We start from the raw sequence: 17441 nt of genomic DNA, 5'->3' as shown, positions 1-17441 counted from the left end.
GGACCGGCAGCCAGCGGCCTCGCGCCATTGGCTGGAGGGGCCGGCGGCGCGCACCCCCGAGCCCTCCGATTGGCTGCCGTCCCGCGGGCCGGCCGTTGCGGAGAGAGGACTCCATCTCCCAGCATGCCGAACGGCGCGGCGCGCCCGGTTTTGTTGCCGCGGGGCACGATGGGGGCTGCAGTCCGTGCCCTCAGCGCTGAGGGTTCCCGCCGGGAGGAGCGGCCGTAGCGCGTACTCGGGATGCCCGGCGGCTCAGGGCAGTGCCCGGCACATCCCTCCCTCCTCCTTTGGCTTGTCCGATCGTCTGCTCTCTGCGACCTGCCCTGTGCACACCCTGTCCCAGGGCGAAGGGCTGCCACGGACACGTCTGGCCGCTTTTTCTTAATCTTTTAGGTCATTTGGCTCCCACCGCGGGAGATGTCTGTGAAGTCCCTGAAGCGGGGTTTGGCCAGAGCGCCTGGCAGCAAAACCAATCCCCCTTTCCTCAAGTCTAACCCAGCAGAGCAATGGAGGTACACGAAAAGTCTCCGTTCTGTTCAGGAGGTGGCAGGGGGGAAGGTGGGCTGCATCGGCAGAGCCGAGCAAAGGTGAACCGTGTCTCTACAAAAGTAATGCAAGACCGTGGGTGTAAAACATACCGAACAGACAGACAATATTTCCATACTCAAGGTGCCCTATAATCGAAATTAATTACTCAGATAGGAGAAAATGATATATTGAAGTTAATAAAAAAAAAAACCCAAATATGTTCATACGGAGTTGTGGCCGGTCTCTCTTTGAAATCTTTATTCCTTCAATTCCGGAATCCGTGAGAAAGAGAAACCTTTCCGTGTTAAAGAGAAACCTTTTACCTAACAAATGACGCGTTCCACAGTGGAAAACGCTAGGGAAGTTGCACCTGCAGATGGACAGGGCCCAGAGGTGCTCAGATGTGACAGTGCATGTCTGCAGAGTTTAAGATGCAGACCCAAACCAGAACCTGAATTTCCTCCTTAGGGATTTCTTGCCACAAGAACTGAGATATAATTCCAGAACAGCACAGTCACTGGACTGCAAGGAGTAACAAAATCCAGCCATCCAGTGTACAGCCATTTCTTCTGAGTCAGATCCCTCTGTAAACTAATGCAGTTTTGGAGAGAAACCCAATGAAAAAAAATCTTTTGCTTGTTAGATCTATAAGTCTATAATAAAGTATAAGCCTGCTTAGATTTATTTCACAGCACTGCAAAACACTCATTTTACTTGCACATTTCCAATTATTTTTTTTTTTTAAATTACAAAACCTGAAAAATAAAGATTAGGAAACTGTTACTGCCCTTTAAAAGCGCATTGTTATTCATCATCAGCGCATTTTAGTTTCCACTTTATGTAGCATATGAGGGATTAGGATTTCAGTGAAAGAGAGGGACAGAATAAATTGCATCCTCTACCAAAGAACTGCCAGACCTTTTCAGATGGGTGCATACCATGAGCCCTTCCCAAGTTAGTCAGCTTTATCTAAACCTTCCAAAGCAATGTCTGCCCCTGAATTTCATGGGTTTCAGGGTCAGTCACAACAGAATTGTGGGGCTGAGGAGGTCAGAGGCCATTTTTGTCAAAGGGTAGTGACCTTAGCAGCAAGAGGTAGCTTGACAAAAACAGGATTCATGTTGCTGAATGGAGTTCTCACTGCTCTTCCCCCGCTGAGTCTTTTTTTCTACCTGGTAATGAAAAATTTTGAAGAATTGTAATGGATTTTTATAGGCATACATACATACATACATACATATATATATATATATATATATTTGTGTGTGTGTAGATCTATTTAAAATTTTAAATGTGTTGTATCAGTTATGCTCTAATATATGAGTTTCTATTCTACTGTATATATATCTAACATTTGTTATATGTTTTAGCCCATGAAAAAGATCATGCCTTTATAAAAATGTGCATTTGTTGTTAGGAAAAAAGAGAATGTAAGCAAGAAATTAAAAAAAAAAAAATAAAGGGAAAAGGAAAAGAGAAAAAACAGGGGAAAAAGAGAGGAAAGAGAAAGAAGAAAATAGGAAAAAATAGCAGAAGAGAAACTGCAATTGAGACTGAATATTTCAGAATGTGGTATAAAAGTTTCTTCAGCAACATTTGCATAATCAAGTATTTGCTTTATATGCACTTAAATGCACAGCTAGGCAAGAAACCCCAACTTTTCATTTCTATGGTCAAGGGAAGGAATTAATTAACAGCCTGCAGACTCTGACTCAGGAGACAAACTGACTTTTGGCAGTTTGTACTGGGATGATTTAAGACATTCTTGCCCCTCACCAGACATTGTACCCAGAGGTTATGGTGCTGTCCCGAGCTGCTGCACTCCCCAACCTGGTGCACACCCTGTGACCTGAAAGCTGCTGTGGTGTGTGCTGCTGTGCTGGGGTCTGAGCTGCAGTGGCCCAGGATTAGTCCTACTTTCCCTCGCAGCTCTTCTCATGCAGCTTATGGCCTCTGTTTGACCAATCTATATACTGCCCCTCATGAATGTCTACTTTTAAAGTCCTCATCAGGAAGCAGTTCAAAGGTAGTTGGAAGTGCACATTCACACTCTTGAGGTATCAACACAAGCTTCTAAATTAACTTTAAAAAAGGAAAAAAAAAAAAAAAAAAAGGACTGGGTTGTTTTGGGTTTTTTTGCAAAAGACTTTCCAAGCTCTATCTGACTGATGATGTTCTTGTCTCTTTTTTATGAGCAGCTTTGTGGTGATGCTGTTGGTCAGAATTTCCTCTCCTAGGACACCCATGATGTTGCAGTTCTCCACTCAGAAAGGTTTTATTATTTCTGGGTCTCACACTGTGTCCAATATCCCTCCTCCTTCCTAAACAGTCTGCCTGAGCTCTTGAAATCGGGGTAACAGAGCTGTTCCCAAAGGTGTCGAAGGATATGGAATATTTTTGTGCTAAAATAGTCTCATTTTCTCCTCTCTTTCAGTCAGTGGGGATTAGACTTCCTTTGGTTTAACATTTTACTGTAAAAAAGAGAGGAAATGCTTCTGGCTTCCCTTGAGTGGGGTGTTTGGGTTCATCTACATCCTGATCCTTCCAAAGACCCAGCCTTGAGTTTCTGGTCAGTTCTACCCACAGACATCTCACCAAGCTATCTGGTTCTTGGAGGGACCGTGGCAGGTCATGATCACCAGTCCATCAGGCAAGTGAAGGTACATCATCCATTTGCCACAAATTGTACCTGTTCTCGAGCCCTTCCTTGGATAAAAACATATATGATGACATTTAACATTTTTTGAAGGTCTGCAGCTTGTAGAAGTTTTTGTATTTAAGTAAATTTAACTGCCATCTATTTACTTTCAGGAACTTTATTTGGGTGTGAAAATCCCTCATATATCTTGCACAACTGTACAAATAACACTTATGTTCATTTTAGGCATAAACGTGGTTATTGTCACACTGGGTGCTATCAAAGATTTTATTTACAAAACAATTACTAAAATGCCTGTTGTCATATTTCCATTTATTTATTTCTTACCCATAGGGTAATAGGTCCACCATAATTGCTTGGTGCGTTTTATAATACAGAAGAAAAAAGCTATGTTAATAAAAACTAACAAAAACTCACAAATAGCTACAAATCTGACAGAAAATGTCTAAGAAAAATTCTCCCCAAAATACAATACATTTTTCCACACATACACAGTACAGAATAACTTCAAAGGCACAGCTTTGAATTTTGCTTTTGTAGACGTATAGAGAATCATCACCACGTGAAGGAATTGAGAGAACAGTTTCATACCTGTCTATAGATAATTAAGCAAATTATCATGTTTGCATTTTCATTTTCCTTATATAATTGCTCCATATCATCATATTTAACATATGTGGCTCTGAATCCAAAATCTTCCCAGTCCCCAAGTCCCTTCTTACCTTGTCATTACTGACCAGAGAAGTTAGATTTTTCCAGATTGTGCAAACTCAACACAAATACATATATAATAAGAACAATAGTCAACTTAAGGCAGTGTATAATTCAATGCTACATGTCTTTTCTTCTCTTTTGTAAAGATCAAACTTACTGGATCAACAGAAAGGTGCATCAATATACAAAATTAGGTGTAAACTGAAACCTACAGCAACATATGTCCTTTAAGGAACCAGATAGAGGAATTGATATGAGTAAGTGATGACTTAGCAGAATGGTTTTTAAGGAATGCATTAAGAGCTTTAATGACGGAGTTTTGCTGAGGGTGAATTTCCTGTCCTTAATTCAAATTATAAATAGGTCCCATTTCAGTCCTTTTTTTTTTAAGACTCATTAATGTTTGTCAATAAGAGAGGGGATAAAAATGGCTCACTCAAACTGAGAGCACACAGGGTTGGCCCAGAATTAAAGAAGGCACAGATCGGCCCAAAAACGGTTTAGAACAGCACAGAAGTATTTTTCAGCTACAGGAACATTCAGTTGTACTGGTCTGCAATCTGCCCACGTTAGGAACTACATTTATCTGCCCGGGATCTTTTCCATTTTCACCTCCCTTGAAGAACGTCCATGAGAAGTCCCACACGGCACGAAGCTTCTCTAACTCTTGTAAGAGTGTGGGCTTAGCTGCTGGCAGTCATCTTCACTTAGCCCAGCCTGTGGTGGCTTCCCCATTGATGTAGGCAAAGCCAGGAAAGTGTTGCATGTGCTCGTACTCAGAATTCCTGCGTGTTGTCAAGGGCGTGTACATGTCACTGGAATTCCCGTATCTCGTGGAGTGCATGGAGGAGCTCGTGTAGCAGGAGTTGGCAGCTGGGACCTCTGGCCAGCGCGGAGTCACTGGTGTGGGATGCAGCCTGGGAGTACTGCTCATCAAACAGGGCTCCATTCTTGATGTTGGGCCATTGAAAGGGTACTACAATTAAAAAAAAAAATAAAATTGAAGAATCATCTGACATATACTTAATTTTAAAATAAGGCTGGTGGTGTCACAGTTCTGTGTTTAAAAAGTCAAAATCATGAGAATTAGAAGCTATCCAAGAACAAGGTATCATACTGAAGGTGAAATATCAGATAACCGGTGTCTGCTGTAAACCAAAGTTTCAGGGAATGTCTTGCAAAACAGTCACTGATTTTAAATATTGAATTAATTTATCAAAATGCTAGGTGTATCTGGGAGGAGAAAAATAGATTGAATTAATTTAATTTTTTTTATCCCACTTTTACTCAAAAACTTGCTATTTAATAAAAATCAGAAAATAAAATGTTCCAACTCTTCCTCACTCGAGTGAGTTTTGAAGGAGAGGAGCAAAAGCATCTTTATTTCTGAGAAGGTGCCTTCCCTTTAAAGTGTTCACAAGGCTGCAAGAAAATGGTGTGGCCCCAGAGCCAGCAGCTAATTGGAGAACTTATGGAAAGAGTCAGACAGGAGAAGAATCCTTCTAGTTCCCAGCTGATCACAGTGACACTTGGAAAATAGAAATAAAAGAAGTTTGACAAATGGTTTCTACTAAGGAATGACAAGATAGGAAGGAAAACAGAACAGCTTTTGCCCTCCATAGCCACAGGCTGCTCAGCAACAGAAAATAAATTGTGCTTGGGTTGGCTTGCTTAGCATGCATTTATCTTTCTGCCTGTCCTGCAGGAGCAGATCATCTGTCTGCTGTGTCTGAGGAATGGCTCTCCCTGGTTTGTCCCCGTTATCCACATGCATCACAGAGATGGTGAGGATCCCTGTTACTCTTGACCAGCCATGTATCTTCAGACCTTCTACATTTTACATCTTTATACCTTTTCTGCAAAAAGTGTCACATTTCAAATTTCTGTTTGTTGGATTATTTGACGCTGTGGTATTTCTTTAACTAGAAAGGTGTCACCTAGGACTAATACTTCTGACGCTCACGAACCTTGCAAGCTGCATGCCAAAGCTTTCTATGGCTGCAAAACCCCTTCCTCATATTTTGGAGGCCTATGGAGAGAACAGCTGGAGTAGGTGCTCCTAGGAGGGAGGCAGCAGAGATTCCCTAGGGGTCTCATTACATGACTCCACTGTGGATGGGCCCGGGGTTAATCAGTTGCATAAGCTGCTGTTACGTAAGCCCTAGGCAATTGCAGCAGTGTCTCCATGAGGAGTTTGTGCTGTCTCCCTTCAGACCACAGCCTGAGAAAGGCAGCCCAGCCTTGGCAAACGTATTTGAACAGTTCGCAAGCCTCAGGCAGCTCAGAGCCACACGCTGGCCACTCCTAACTAGAGAGGAGAAAAAGAAGACTTTTTGACCAACGTACTGTAGTTATGTCATTTAGCACATCCCTGTGTGTCCTGGGGAGACAGGCCAGTAGGCAGATGAGAGGGAAGACATCAAAGGTGTTATCTAGCCTGAACTTCCCATCACAGCTGCTGAAATGGGGTGTTTAACTGCAGCACCACCCTGGAACATCGACATTTCAGCACTGTCCTGCTAACACTGACAACAGGTCTATACAACACCATCTAAATTTCCATCTTCACCCCAGAGAAAGTTTTTTCAGTAGGAAAGTTCAGCAGAGCTTACATACTGAGTGTAAAAAGCTTTCTATTCCTTTGAAGGAGAATCAAGTTTTCAGACTTTTTGGCTTTCCAAAAGCTTTCATTGAATATGAGAACTTCCAATGACCAGCAACAATGAAACTTAAGCTTTGAAGCAATATGTGGCCCAAGCTAAAAACTATCTTCTTTGTCTTCAGTAGTGTTTTCCTTGATACCAATTATGGTGGTCTTTGCCTTTATTACCCATTGGTCTATACTTGAAATCACTGTAGATTCTTGTACCAAGGAATGTACTTACAACAGGGTTAGCCTAGACTTCTGCCATAATACACCAGTGATTCTCTCTTGTCTTCTTCCCAAGTGAAATAATTGATCCGTTCCATTGTTTACTATAGCAGAAGCCTTTGCCATCCTGACCCAGTGCAATTTTCCTTTGAGGTTTTGAAATGAAGGTTGTGACTTCTAACAGGGGAATTGCTTGCTTTCATATCCCTTACAAATGCCAAGAGATATCCCTGTCTTCAGCCAGGATAATTTGCTGTTTGAAAATCTGTAGATTGCAAAAACCTGTCACCTGTCATCAAGAAAAAGAGAATGAACTGTGGGAATATTGTGGTGGGTCTCCTTGTACACAGCAGTACGTGGAAGCCACGTTGTCTGTTTGGTGGTTTGGAACCACAAAACTTGTGCCACTGAGTGGATGAAATCTTGGCTCCCAGAATGAACTTCAGGATGCACTGGGAAAAGAAAGATCTTCCTCCTCCAATGTGCAGCCCAGAGGCCATGCTTAGGCTTGCTGAGAAGGCAGGGGAATGGCTGTGCATGAGGGGACAGGATGCAGTGTGCTGCTTTTCCTTTTCGTCGAGAGCACCCAATGCAGCTGTGTTTATGAATGTGTCATGAATGTAAAAAGAATAATTGCTTGAAAATAACATAGACTCTAAATATCCAGGATTTTACAATAAATTCTGTTATGACTGAATGCAAGATGGAAAGTTTTGTAACGGTAGGTCAGCTAATCGCAAATGACTCAGTGGCTTCTTTTTCCCAACAGTGAAGAGACTATTGAAAGACAATATTTTTAAAGTACTCATTGGCCCCTGCCTGACTATTAAATCACCCAATGAAGCATCTATTCAGCCTTGTTGGAGTGTCCAAAGCAGAGCCATCTGGGCGGATGCCTCCCCATGCTGCCTGAATCACCTTTCACACTCTACATCCGGTTTAATGAAGAGTGCTTAAGCTGAACTCAAAACACAGGGGCCTAGTGATCTTTGCCAGATATAAAAGCGACATTTGTTGGAGGACTCTTGACAGGAAATTACCATTTTCTGGGTTGACTCACACTTGTTGCTATTGCTGCCATTAGATCTAGACAAGAAGCCCTTTAAGCCTGTGAGACTTTGAGCAGATTATTGTTAAGGCCTTGCCCACAAATGTAAAATAAATTAGATTTCTTTTAGTATTATTTTAGAAAATGCAACATTAAATATGCCTTGCCATGAAGTGAAGGCTGAGGTTCTACAGTGAAAAGGATGGAGAATAATCTCTTTATCCTTATTCTCAACTCACCAACCAATTATAAATGGAAGTGAAAGGTTTCAATGTCCAAACAGCAAAATATTTTCCTTATGAATGTGGCTCTAACTTTACATTGTATTAGCTCCCACTTTTGCTGAATGCTGCAAATTAATGTTGCATGTTAGCCACTACTTTAGGGCTTGCAAGAAACACATACCAGAAACTACTGAATTGTGGAGAGCTGGCTATAAATTAACTTCATAAAAATATGCTTAAACCTTATAAAATTACATAATCAAAACTATTGATTAAATGCATCTTTATCACCCTTAATTTGACCCTTTTCTCCACAAATTGAGCCTTATTGAACCTGTTAATTGTGTAGAGTGAAACTTTGAAGCCCATCTAAGTGATTTTGGTACTTTTGGGAGTGGCATTTGGAGCCTTCAGAAAATGCTATTTGTAATTATCTCAAAAGAAGTTTAGACATCTGTTTCCTGTTGCATTCAATACATAATTGCTTCAATTACATGCTAACAGTCTCGAGGCTGTTCTTAAGCCATACAGTTGGGAACAATGACTCTTGCTGCATGGGTGGGATTTGGGCAGTATTTTTGTCTTTCTGTCATTACCAGCTGTTTGATGACAGAGTGGTTACTGAGGAGGGTGTTATTCTTACTGCATTGGTATAGCCATGGGTTTATAATGTGTATGTGCTGGAGGATTAAGAACTTTCCCCTTCTTTTTTTTTTTCCCTGAAGTAGATGAGCCAGAACAACAAGAATGGACAGTAAAGTATGGGCTCTGTCTGAAAGAGGATTTCCTTGGCTCTCCCACTGCCAAAAAGAGTTACTACTGTCTTCCAGAACTGCATCTAACAAATCCTGCTGCAGAGGTATATGAAGGGAAGACATGGTTTAGTGGAATTGTGGCATGCATTGTTTTACAGAAAAACTGAGTAGTATTGCATGCTGCACCCTGGGAAGTTATATGAGACCACTGCACTCCCCAGAGCAGTTCAGGAGAGCCAGAGTACAAACAATTACTTAAATTTCCTTTGACTATGGCCCAGTGTGCTGTGGGCCTCTGAGAAGTGCAGATCTGATCTACTGCTGAACAGCAGACTGTACTGCTACAGCATTTTCTAGATTTGTTCTGTCCAGACCACAGAGGTAAAACTATGACCTTCATAAATGCAGCTTAAAGGCAACAAAAATAAATAAATAAATAAATAAATAGATTAATTTTGTCTTTAAGGTAGGAGCTGCATAGTACAAAAGGAGGAACATTGCTGTACTACTTCTATGTCTCTCTGTCACCTGAGATTGACCATTTGGAGATGGCTGTTTCACTTCGGAAGTGGCAAAGGAGAATAGGTAAAATGAGGCTGTGTTTAGTGTGGCATCTAGGAGGGATTCTCAGATCTAGGTGACTGAGTTGACAGCTTCTTGGATGAATCCCTCCCACCTACTGTGAGATCAGGTTTGCACAGAAAGGCTGGAGAGGAGCTCCAGCTCCATCAGATTCCCTGCTCAGCACAACTGAAAGAACAGGACATTCACAGCCTCTGCAGACTACACCTGCCCTGCAGTCCTTGGATAACTCCTGTGCACAGAGCACCTGTCACAACAGAAACTAAAGAGATGATAGCAGTTAATTCTGTGAAAGAGATGACAGGGAGGACATGAGGAAGGAATGATGCAGATCTATAATGTCTTGAATGGTGAGAGTAGATAAACAGGGAATGAATATTCGCTATTCTTCATCACCCAGAAAACCCCAGGGCACCCAATGCAATTATGAGATAACAGACTTAAAAATAACAAGAGAATGAATGAGTGTTTCATACAACCCCTGACAAAGTCCATATGTAAAAAAAAGCTCAAAGACAGGGTGCTGGAGAGTGGTTTGCTGCAACAGACATCATTCCAACTGCTCCTTCCTACTCAATGTATCCCTAGGTTAGCTCTTGCCAAAGTCATCATAGCTATGCTGGTGAAACTACTTCTAAAACTTTTCCTCCACACATCTGTTTCTGGTCCTTGCTAGAGAAAGACCTTGATAACTGAACTTATAGTGTGATTCACTACAGCAACACATTAGGGTACTTACAGTTAAAGATGTGCATCTCTGTATGTTACCAGATATGCTGCAATTTCTCTGATTATCCCTCCTTCTAAAAGAGTAAGCGATGAAATTTACAAAGAAAAATTACTGCAGCATGAACTAGTTTGTGTCTAAGGAAGAGGCAGAATTACATGAACAGAAATATTTTGGATAGCCTGAAAGAGGATTAAGATCTGTCCAGCCAGGGGGAACATTGCAGATAAAAGCTGTGCTCAGAAGCAAGTCAAGCCTACATAGTGGAGGTGGATCAGGTGTGACTTTGTGAAGCTGTTGTAACTCTCTGCTAAACTCAACATAGGTTGATGAGACCTCTCAGAGGCTTTTAGATAGAGTTGCTGCCTATTTTCTACCCTGGCAACTGGTACCTAAAACTGCAGAAGTAGATGAAATGAAGAACTGATGAAATAGAGGCTTGGTATAGATGTGTTTATGTACATACACACTAAACAGTCTCCTTCTATATGATGGTGGAATAGCATCAGAATATTGTATGCACTCCTTCACTATGGCTTAGAGAATTAGGTGGTAACACATCAATCTGTAGATCATTTTTCATTTGTCTTCCAGGCTCCTGGCCAGTAATCTGAGTCAAGAAATGAGCAATCAGGCCTGGAATTACAAGCAAGGAACTGTTCTGAGAATTATTCACAGATGGTAAGGGAAGAAAAAATTCAGATTAAGATCAAGGTTTCAACAGACTGTTCCTGTCATCAAAAAGAGTCTTAGCCATCAGTGGGAAGTAGACTGTAATGACAGATCCTCACCTGCACTTTTTGATGTGAAAAGTGTAAAGTAATGGTTAATAGTAAAGTATCTACATCTATGTGATTTCTTCCCCAGCACAGCCTCACTCCAAAGATCCCAAAGATAGAATCAAAACTCTCAAAGTAGCTGATAAAACCTGGAGTGTGTCACTGTCTTCCATGGAAAGAAGTTGGATGTGATGTTCTTCAAGACCAAAATAGTTATTAATAGATCAGCTTAAACCCCACCACAACTACATGTCACCTGCTTTGGCTCAGACCCTTGTCTGGGACTAGGGCTCTCCCTGAATTCATGTTTGTGGAGCACTTACCACACACACAGATCTTTTTTTTTCACTCAGGGTTAATCACTAGACACTGTCCTAAAGAGCATGGTAGAACAGTTGCTAAAGTTGAGCCAAAGTTCTATATTTGGCCAGAATGTAGATTACAACAAAGACTTCTTTTGAAAGTTATGGTCAATGCCTCCTTTTCCCAGCTGATTGTACTTCCACAGCTCTGCACATTGCAGCCCCTTTGGTTTCAGTATAGTGGCAGTTGTTGATATATTCGTTGTAAATTTGGCTTCCTGTATTTTTATTTTGCAACATCATGAGTTCTACTGCAACTCCTTGCAACATGTCCCCCTCACAAAGACCACTAGGAAAAGAGCAGTTCCCAAACATTTTATTAGGAACATCTCACAAACTTTTTTTTTTTGTTAAAAGTCACTAAGAGAGTACTTATTATCAGGGGAGGCATTTTAACGATGCTAACATAAATTTAAAAATCTGTCAGCAAATTATTTATCAAACTGTTAAAGATTTTTAGATAATTTTTCAAAAGTAAGGTTCTGGTTTGTAGCTCCTCTCAATACAGAACAGGCACATTGATAGGGTTTTGTTGGCTGTGTCCTGCTGTGTAATTCCATCTCAGTTTATAAGCAGCATGAGAAAGAGCATGCCACACAGACATTGAAATTATTTTCCTTTAAACTGTGATCATTAAAGCATAGCTGTTCTTCATATATGTTCAGGACAGTTCAAAGACTAGCAAGAGAGGAAAAAATTATCTGACATCTGCACTTGTAGTGACAGCCTACTACAGTATGAAAGATATTTGCCTGTGTTCAGTGTTTGCTACTGCTTGCATACAGCATGTTAGCCAGGATCCAAGTAAACTAAATATGTGTTGATCTTGATTTACTAATGTTTGCATACAGCATGTTAGCCAGGATCCAAGTAAACTAAATATGTGTTGATCTTGATTTGCTTTACTTGTTTCTTGAGATAACAGGGTAAGACCTATACAGAAAAATGGAGGGAAACAAACCCGTCTCAGGACACTGCACTTAGATGTTCATTCACTTTTCAGCTGAAGATGGAGCAGTTGCAAAAACCCTCAGACAAAGCTGTACACCTCATGTAGTCTGACAGACCAGGTGCTACACAAATGGGTGAGAAATGGTAGCTTGTCCTTTCCATAAGCTAGGGAGTCATTGTTGAGCTGCTCCAAATGAGCATACAGATCTCAAAAAGCTTTAGGGAGATCAATACCATGATTCTTATCTTACAGCTAGGGAAAATGAAGCATAAGAAGGAGAAACAACTCCTCTAAGATCACACGGCAGACTGATGCCAAAGACCAAAATGAGATACAGCTTTCCTGTGCTTTGTTTCAAAGCACTACCAAATTCATATCTTTGCCTCTGTTATGAAACTGTTGCAGTCCAGTGATGATATTAAGCATGGCAGTCCCTGATACACTTTTATAAATTTCCAGTAAAGGGTAAGTGGTACCATGTGGGTGGAATACCCTGATGCCATCACCTCTTCCCTGTATCTGCCCAGAGAGCAGCTGCCTACCCTGAGGAAGCACCAGCTGCATGAGGCACTAAAGCCCTCCGACAGTGGCACTGCTTTGGAACTCTTGCCAGATCTGATCTTCACACCTAATCTCTGCTGGCTCCTACTGGCTCAGTTTCATGAGGTGGAAGGGTTACTGACATAATTTCTCAGCACTGTGGGAGACAATAGGATACAGATTAAACAACCCCTGCAGTGGTGTCCTGAAGTTATTCAAACTACATGCAGAACTTACTGTTTTAGTGAATTCCTAAACATGAGTATCCTCAAAAGCAGAGACCCACAAGAATTCATTAGGGTCTCTGCATCTTCAGCTAAATGAAAACACTTTTATTTCTTCTTAGGGATCTCTTCCTACTCCCAACGCTTAAGAATCATACAACTAATTATATTTGGTTTTGCTTTAGCTATTCCTTAAAACAGAAACACTTTGCATGATCCAGACTGCTGGATTTTACACTTAATACTTTGTATTGACAATCTAAAGCTACTTCTGATCTCCACTAAAATGAAAAAATACGTAGGTAATATTAGAAAATGAAAAATAGGAGCCATCAATATCTAGACAGCTTATTGATTCAGACAGCTAATATGCTGAAAAATTTACAAACTGAATTATTTTAAATGTTATAACAACTATCATCAAGTAATTAATGCAGATTACCTGTGAAGAGCTCCTGTGGTAAGCTGAGTAGTGAAGTGGTCCAGAAATAGCAGTATCATGTGGTAAGGATGGATACTGACTCTGCATTGGATGGGGATGCTGGTTGCTATAGCTACCATAGTTGTAACTTCCTGTGTATCTAAAATACATCAAAAACTACTTTTAGTATGCATAATAATTTATTTCCACTAATCATTCCACAAGTTTTATGAAACATAACATTGTTTTTGGTTGTTTGTTTGTTGTTTTTTTTTTTAAGAGGAGGATGATATTTTAAATCTTTTACACAAATATATTTTCCAGCTCAGATGGAAAGCAGATGCCACTAGTGAAAGTGTATATCCAGCACAACATCAAATAGAGAGACCCAGCATGTTTCTGTGGCTAATTTTAAACTGCAGACTCAGCTCTGCAGATTCTGAGGAGAAAGTGTCTTTCCTTTTTATTGTTGTCTAATGCCATGTTCCCAGTAAATTGTTATCCAGGCTGAGGAAGTATGGTAAGCCCTGACTTGAAGAACTGCAATGAATTCAGCTATCTCCTTGCACTGCAGTCAGATGTTCCTTTTTGGGGAGGGAGAGAAGTGAATTAGTTTGAACCTGAAGCATACAATGTTCAGCTTTAGCACAGCCAACTCAATAAGGGAGTGGGATGTGAAGTCAGAGAACCTGTCTGATTTCTTTGTTGAATCCCAACCTCCTCCAGGGGCAAAGGAGGGAGCAGTTTCCTTAGCTGCTGAGTCAGTGTTGGTCATCATTGTTTGGACCATTCACTAGCAGAAGATGCATGGACACTTTCTGCAATTTCCCAATTTTTGTGGACATCTGATCTTTTCAGAAAAGTTGATTCACCTTGATTAAAATGTTTCCTCAAATCACCATAAACCAACACCAGAGGCAAGAGATTCCTGCACAAACAATAAATTCTCATATACACACACACACACACACATACACAGACACACACACACACACATATATATATATTGCATAGACACTGCCTTACTGTGGTCTGTTCTATGTCTTGAATACTCTTAGCTCCTGTACCTCTGCTGCTCTATTTCTGCCTCCACCTAACAGTCATATTTCTGGATAAGAGAGACATTCCCTTTATCCAGGTTTTCCCAGTAAGGCCTTAGCAGTGACATTCAAACTGGCATCTAAACCTAACCACATTTAAGATGGAAGAAGATGCAGAGTTTAAATTAATCTACTGATACCCTTCCAAACAGTTTAGAGTCTTTCACTCTGTGAAAGCACTTCTGCAAAGTTAGTGAGTTTGCAACAAGACTGAGGAACACAGTAAAATCTTTTGAACCTCTGGCATCATAGCAGCACCTGGGCATTTGCTAATTTTTCTATATTGTTTATTCCTTCTCCATCAATTAGTTTATGGTTGTTTTTTTAGTTATGGATATCTGTGAGTTATGCACTGAATCGAATGAAAAAACAGAGAGCTTTTGCAAGTGTCTGAAGCTTTTCCAGATGAAATAATGTTACATAGATTTATACCTGTAATTATTTTAATTGACAGCCTTGAGCAAATTTTGGTGATGGAGAATATTAGATTATTATGGTGATACCGTGTCTGTATCTTCAAACTGTGGACATTTTTTCATCTGCAGGTTAACAGTAGTCATTAAATCACTGAGGTTGGAAGTGATCTGTGAGTTTATTTAGTCTAAGCCCCATACTCAAAGCAGGGTCCATGAGAGCAGCCTGCCCAGGATTGTGTCCAGCTGGCATCTGTACATCAGCAAGGATGGAGACTCCATAGCTTTTCTGGGAAACCTGCCCCAGTGTTTGGTCCCACTTACGGTAAATCAAGTTTTATATTCATTTATGTTTAAACAGAATTTCTTGTACTTCTAATTGTGTTTGTCCTGTCATTAAATACCTGTCTCTGTCTTCTTTACATCCCCCAGCAGGTATTTATACACTTCGATAAGACCCTCCCTGAGCCCTCTCTGCTTGATGCTCAATAACCTCAGCTCTCTCAGCCTCTCTTTGTATGACAGATAATCCAGTCCCACAATCATCATCAAAGTGGCCCTTTTCTGGACTTATTCCAGTATGCCTGGGTCTGTCTGGTACTGGGAAGCACAGAATTGGATCCAGATGTGGTCTCAGCAGTGCTGAGCAAAAAGAGAAGGATCACCTCTCCTGACACATGGTTGTTCTCTAGGCACATCTAGCTTTTTCAAACATGGCACAGGAAAATAGAAATCAGAGAAGGAATCTGCTTAAGCCTTCCCTTTTAGAAAATATCCTCCAGGCCTACTGTGGCTTTGAATAGAATTCAATGAGATTATAAAACTAAGACATAATATAATTATAGAATAACAACAACAACCAAAGAATTATGATACCGGCATCTTTGCAATACAGACTTAACTACATCAAGAAACAGCTTTTACTGTATTTAAAAAAAATTTTTAAAAAATCACCTCAGCAGGAGTTCATCTAAATCCCACCAAAAACACACTGAAAAAACCCAAGCCAGAGGGAAGTGCCTTACCCATGTTCTTCTCTGTGGGGATAAACAGGTATCCGGTGTGTGACGGACGATGAAGGTACGTGTGGGCTCCTCATACAGGGCAGCTGTTGGGAATTCTCAGCAGGTGACCCAGCAGCTGTTGTCACAGTGTAGGTGAGTGACCATGTGTAGGATTGCATAGCCCCTGCAGACAGAGAAGCCAAAGGAACACAATTAACACGAGCTGTCATCCACAGAGGTGCCATGCCTTGAGACAATTATAGGAAAACAAGTGGACAGGCAACAATCATGGAAAGTGCACTGATCAAAGTGAACAGACCAGTCATATCTGAGGCATCAGCATCAATACATATAGATCATTTGGAGTGTGCAAGGATCCAAAAGAATGAAACATATCTGGAATAGCTCACACTGTGGACTTCCAGTGTGGTGTTGAAATAATTTTTCAGAAAAAAACCAAAACATTGGAATAGGACTTAGAAACGGAAGAACACCAGTGCTAAGACTTCTCAGGCATGATGCACCAAACCCTGAGCTCTCTCTCACATGGAAAGGGCTGCTGGACTACTCAGCTCTGAGGCCTGGACTGAGGCAAGAAGTATGATCAGTACAAAGAAGGATTAGAAAAAAATAAATGTTATGCAAATAAATATCTTGAATCCTTTTGCAGTTTGTACCTGTTCCACTCAACTAGGTACGAGCCCTTGTAGTGGGAACACTACAAAGATCCCCAAATTATGGCAAGTAGATAGACAGAAATAGCCTAGTCATTTCCTTCCTGCAAATAACATTTCTTTCTTTTTTTTAGTGGCAACAGAGACTGGACTTAATTTATTTTTGTCATGTAGAGCATTTGTGGGAAGAGCAAAGCAAAGAAGTGGGTTTTCCATTTTGCTTAGAAGGTGCTGAGTTTTTTAATCATCCTGATCCCTTCCAGGCAGGAACTCCAGTTTCATGAGCCAGCTGCTGAGAAACCTTTGTCCTTTGCACACACCCCTTTCGCTCAGGAGGTTGACAGATCTATTGTTCCAGTATAACATAGTTCTTGCTGGAGGTCATGACCATACTGGCTGAGATTACCCTGCAAATGAGGACCAGAACACTGAATTTAACCCAATGAGGACACTGGTTTGGGGGGCTCTGGGCACTCTTGACTCCTTTTCTTCAGCTAAAAGGAATTGCAGAAGGTGACTTGGTTTTTTTTCAATATGGATTCTAGGACTTCCTGTAGCATGAAAGGGTTTAATTCAGAGGGGGAAGTGATTGTATTCTCAGGTCTGTGTCCACTCCATGGCTTTGGGAAATGGAAAGCCTATTTCAAATAGTATGCATAATTTTCTTCAGGTGTGTGTGATTTTATTTGGCAAAATCAGGTAATTTTTTTTTTTTTTTGGTGGTGGTAAATGCTTAATTCTGCAACTGAGTGAAGGCATTCTGAGCTTTACAAGGTAAGTCCTGCTCGAGATACTTCAGCAAGGTGTGATTTGGTGCTCTTGCAATAGAAATCCTTGTATGTGTTATGGCCAAGAGTATTTCT

The 17441-nt window shown here is 40.9% G+C and overlaps 1 protein-coding gene and 1 long non-coding RNA gene across 15 annotated transcripts in view; one reads left to right on the top strand and one right to left on the bottom strand.

Annotated features, from left to right (window-relative positions):
- The first annotated feature begins 106 nt into the window (after positions 1 to 106).
- On the top strand, positions 107 to 16554 carry LOC147653514 (uncharacterized). 7 transcript variants are annotated; one of them, XR_015286357.1, is made up of 11 exons: positions 196 to 512; positions 2963 to 3188; positions 4048 to 4158; positions 5607 to 5685; positions 8774 to 8904; positions 9267 to 9385; positions 10704 to 10790; positions 12169 to 12335; positions 13712 to 13907; positions 15033 to 15225; positions 15336 to 16554. It is a non-coding gene; the product is annotated as an uncharacterized LOC147653514 (long non-coding RNA). The 7 variants fall into 7 exon arrangements; XR_015286356.1 differs by lacking the exon at positions 5607 to 5685 and having other exon boundaries at positions 107 to 512; positions 2963 to 3178; positions 8771 to 8904; positions 12176 to 12335; positions 15333 to 16554; XR_015286355.1 differs by lacking the exon at positions 5607 to 5685 and having other exon boundaries at positions 178 to 512; positions 12254 to 12335; positions 15333 to 16554.
- The window catches only part of RFX4 (regulatory factor X4), an 89574-nt gene continuing 75461 nt past the window's right edge, over positions 3329 to 17441 (bottom strand). For 7 of the 8 annotated variants that reach the window (XM_086887209.1, XM_086887205.1, XM_086887207.1 and 4 more), the window contains 3 exons: positions 15926 to 16088; positions 13409 to 13547; positions 3329 to 4877 (listed from right to left, as the gene is read on the bottom strand). In XM_086887209.1, the coding sequence (XP_086743335.1) occupies positions 4605 to 4877; positions 13409 to 13547; positions 15926 to 16088 (575 nt within the window). In that variant the 3' untranslated portion in view covers positions 3329 to 4604. The remainder of the gene's footprint in view (positions 4878 to 13408; positions 13548 to 15925; positions 16089 to 17441) is intronic. The other variant, XM_086887213.1, reaches the window with a different exon arrangement.

The sequence above is a fragment of the Cyanistes caeruleus genome, chromosome 4, assembly GCF_971803275.1.
Source record: "Cyanistes caeruleus chromosome 4, bCyaCae1.hap1.1, whole genome shotgun sequence".
Taxonomy (NCBI): Eukaryota; Metazoa; Chordata; class Aves; order Passeriformes; family Paridae; genus Cyanistes; species Cyanistes caeruleus.
Note: the sequence above shows the minus strand (reverse complement) of the source record. Positions and strands in the feature narration are given on the sequence as shown.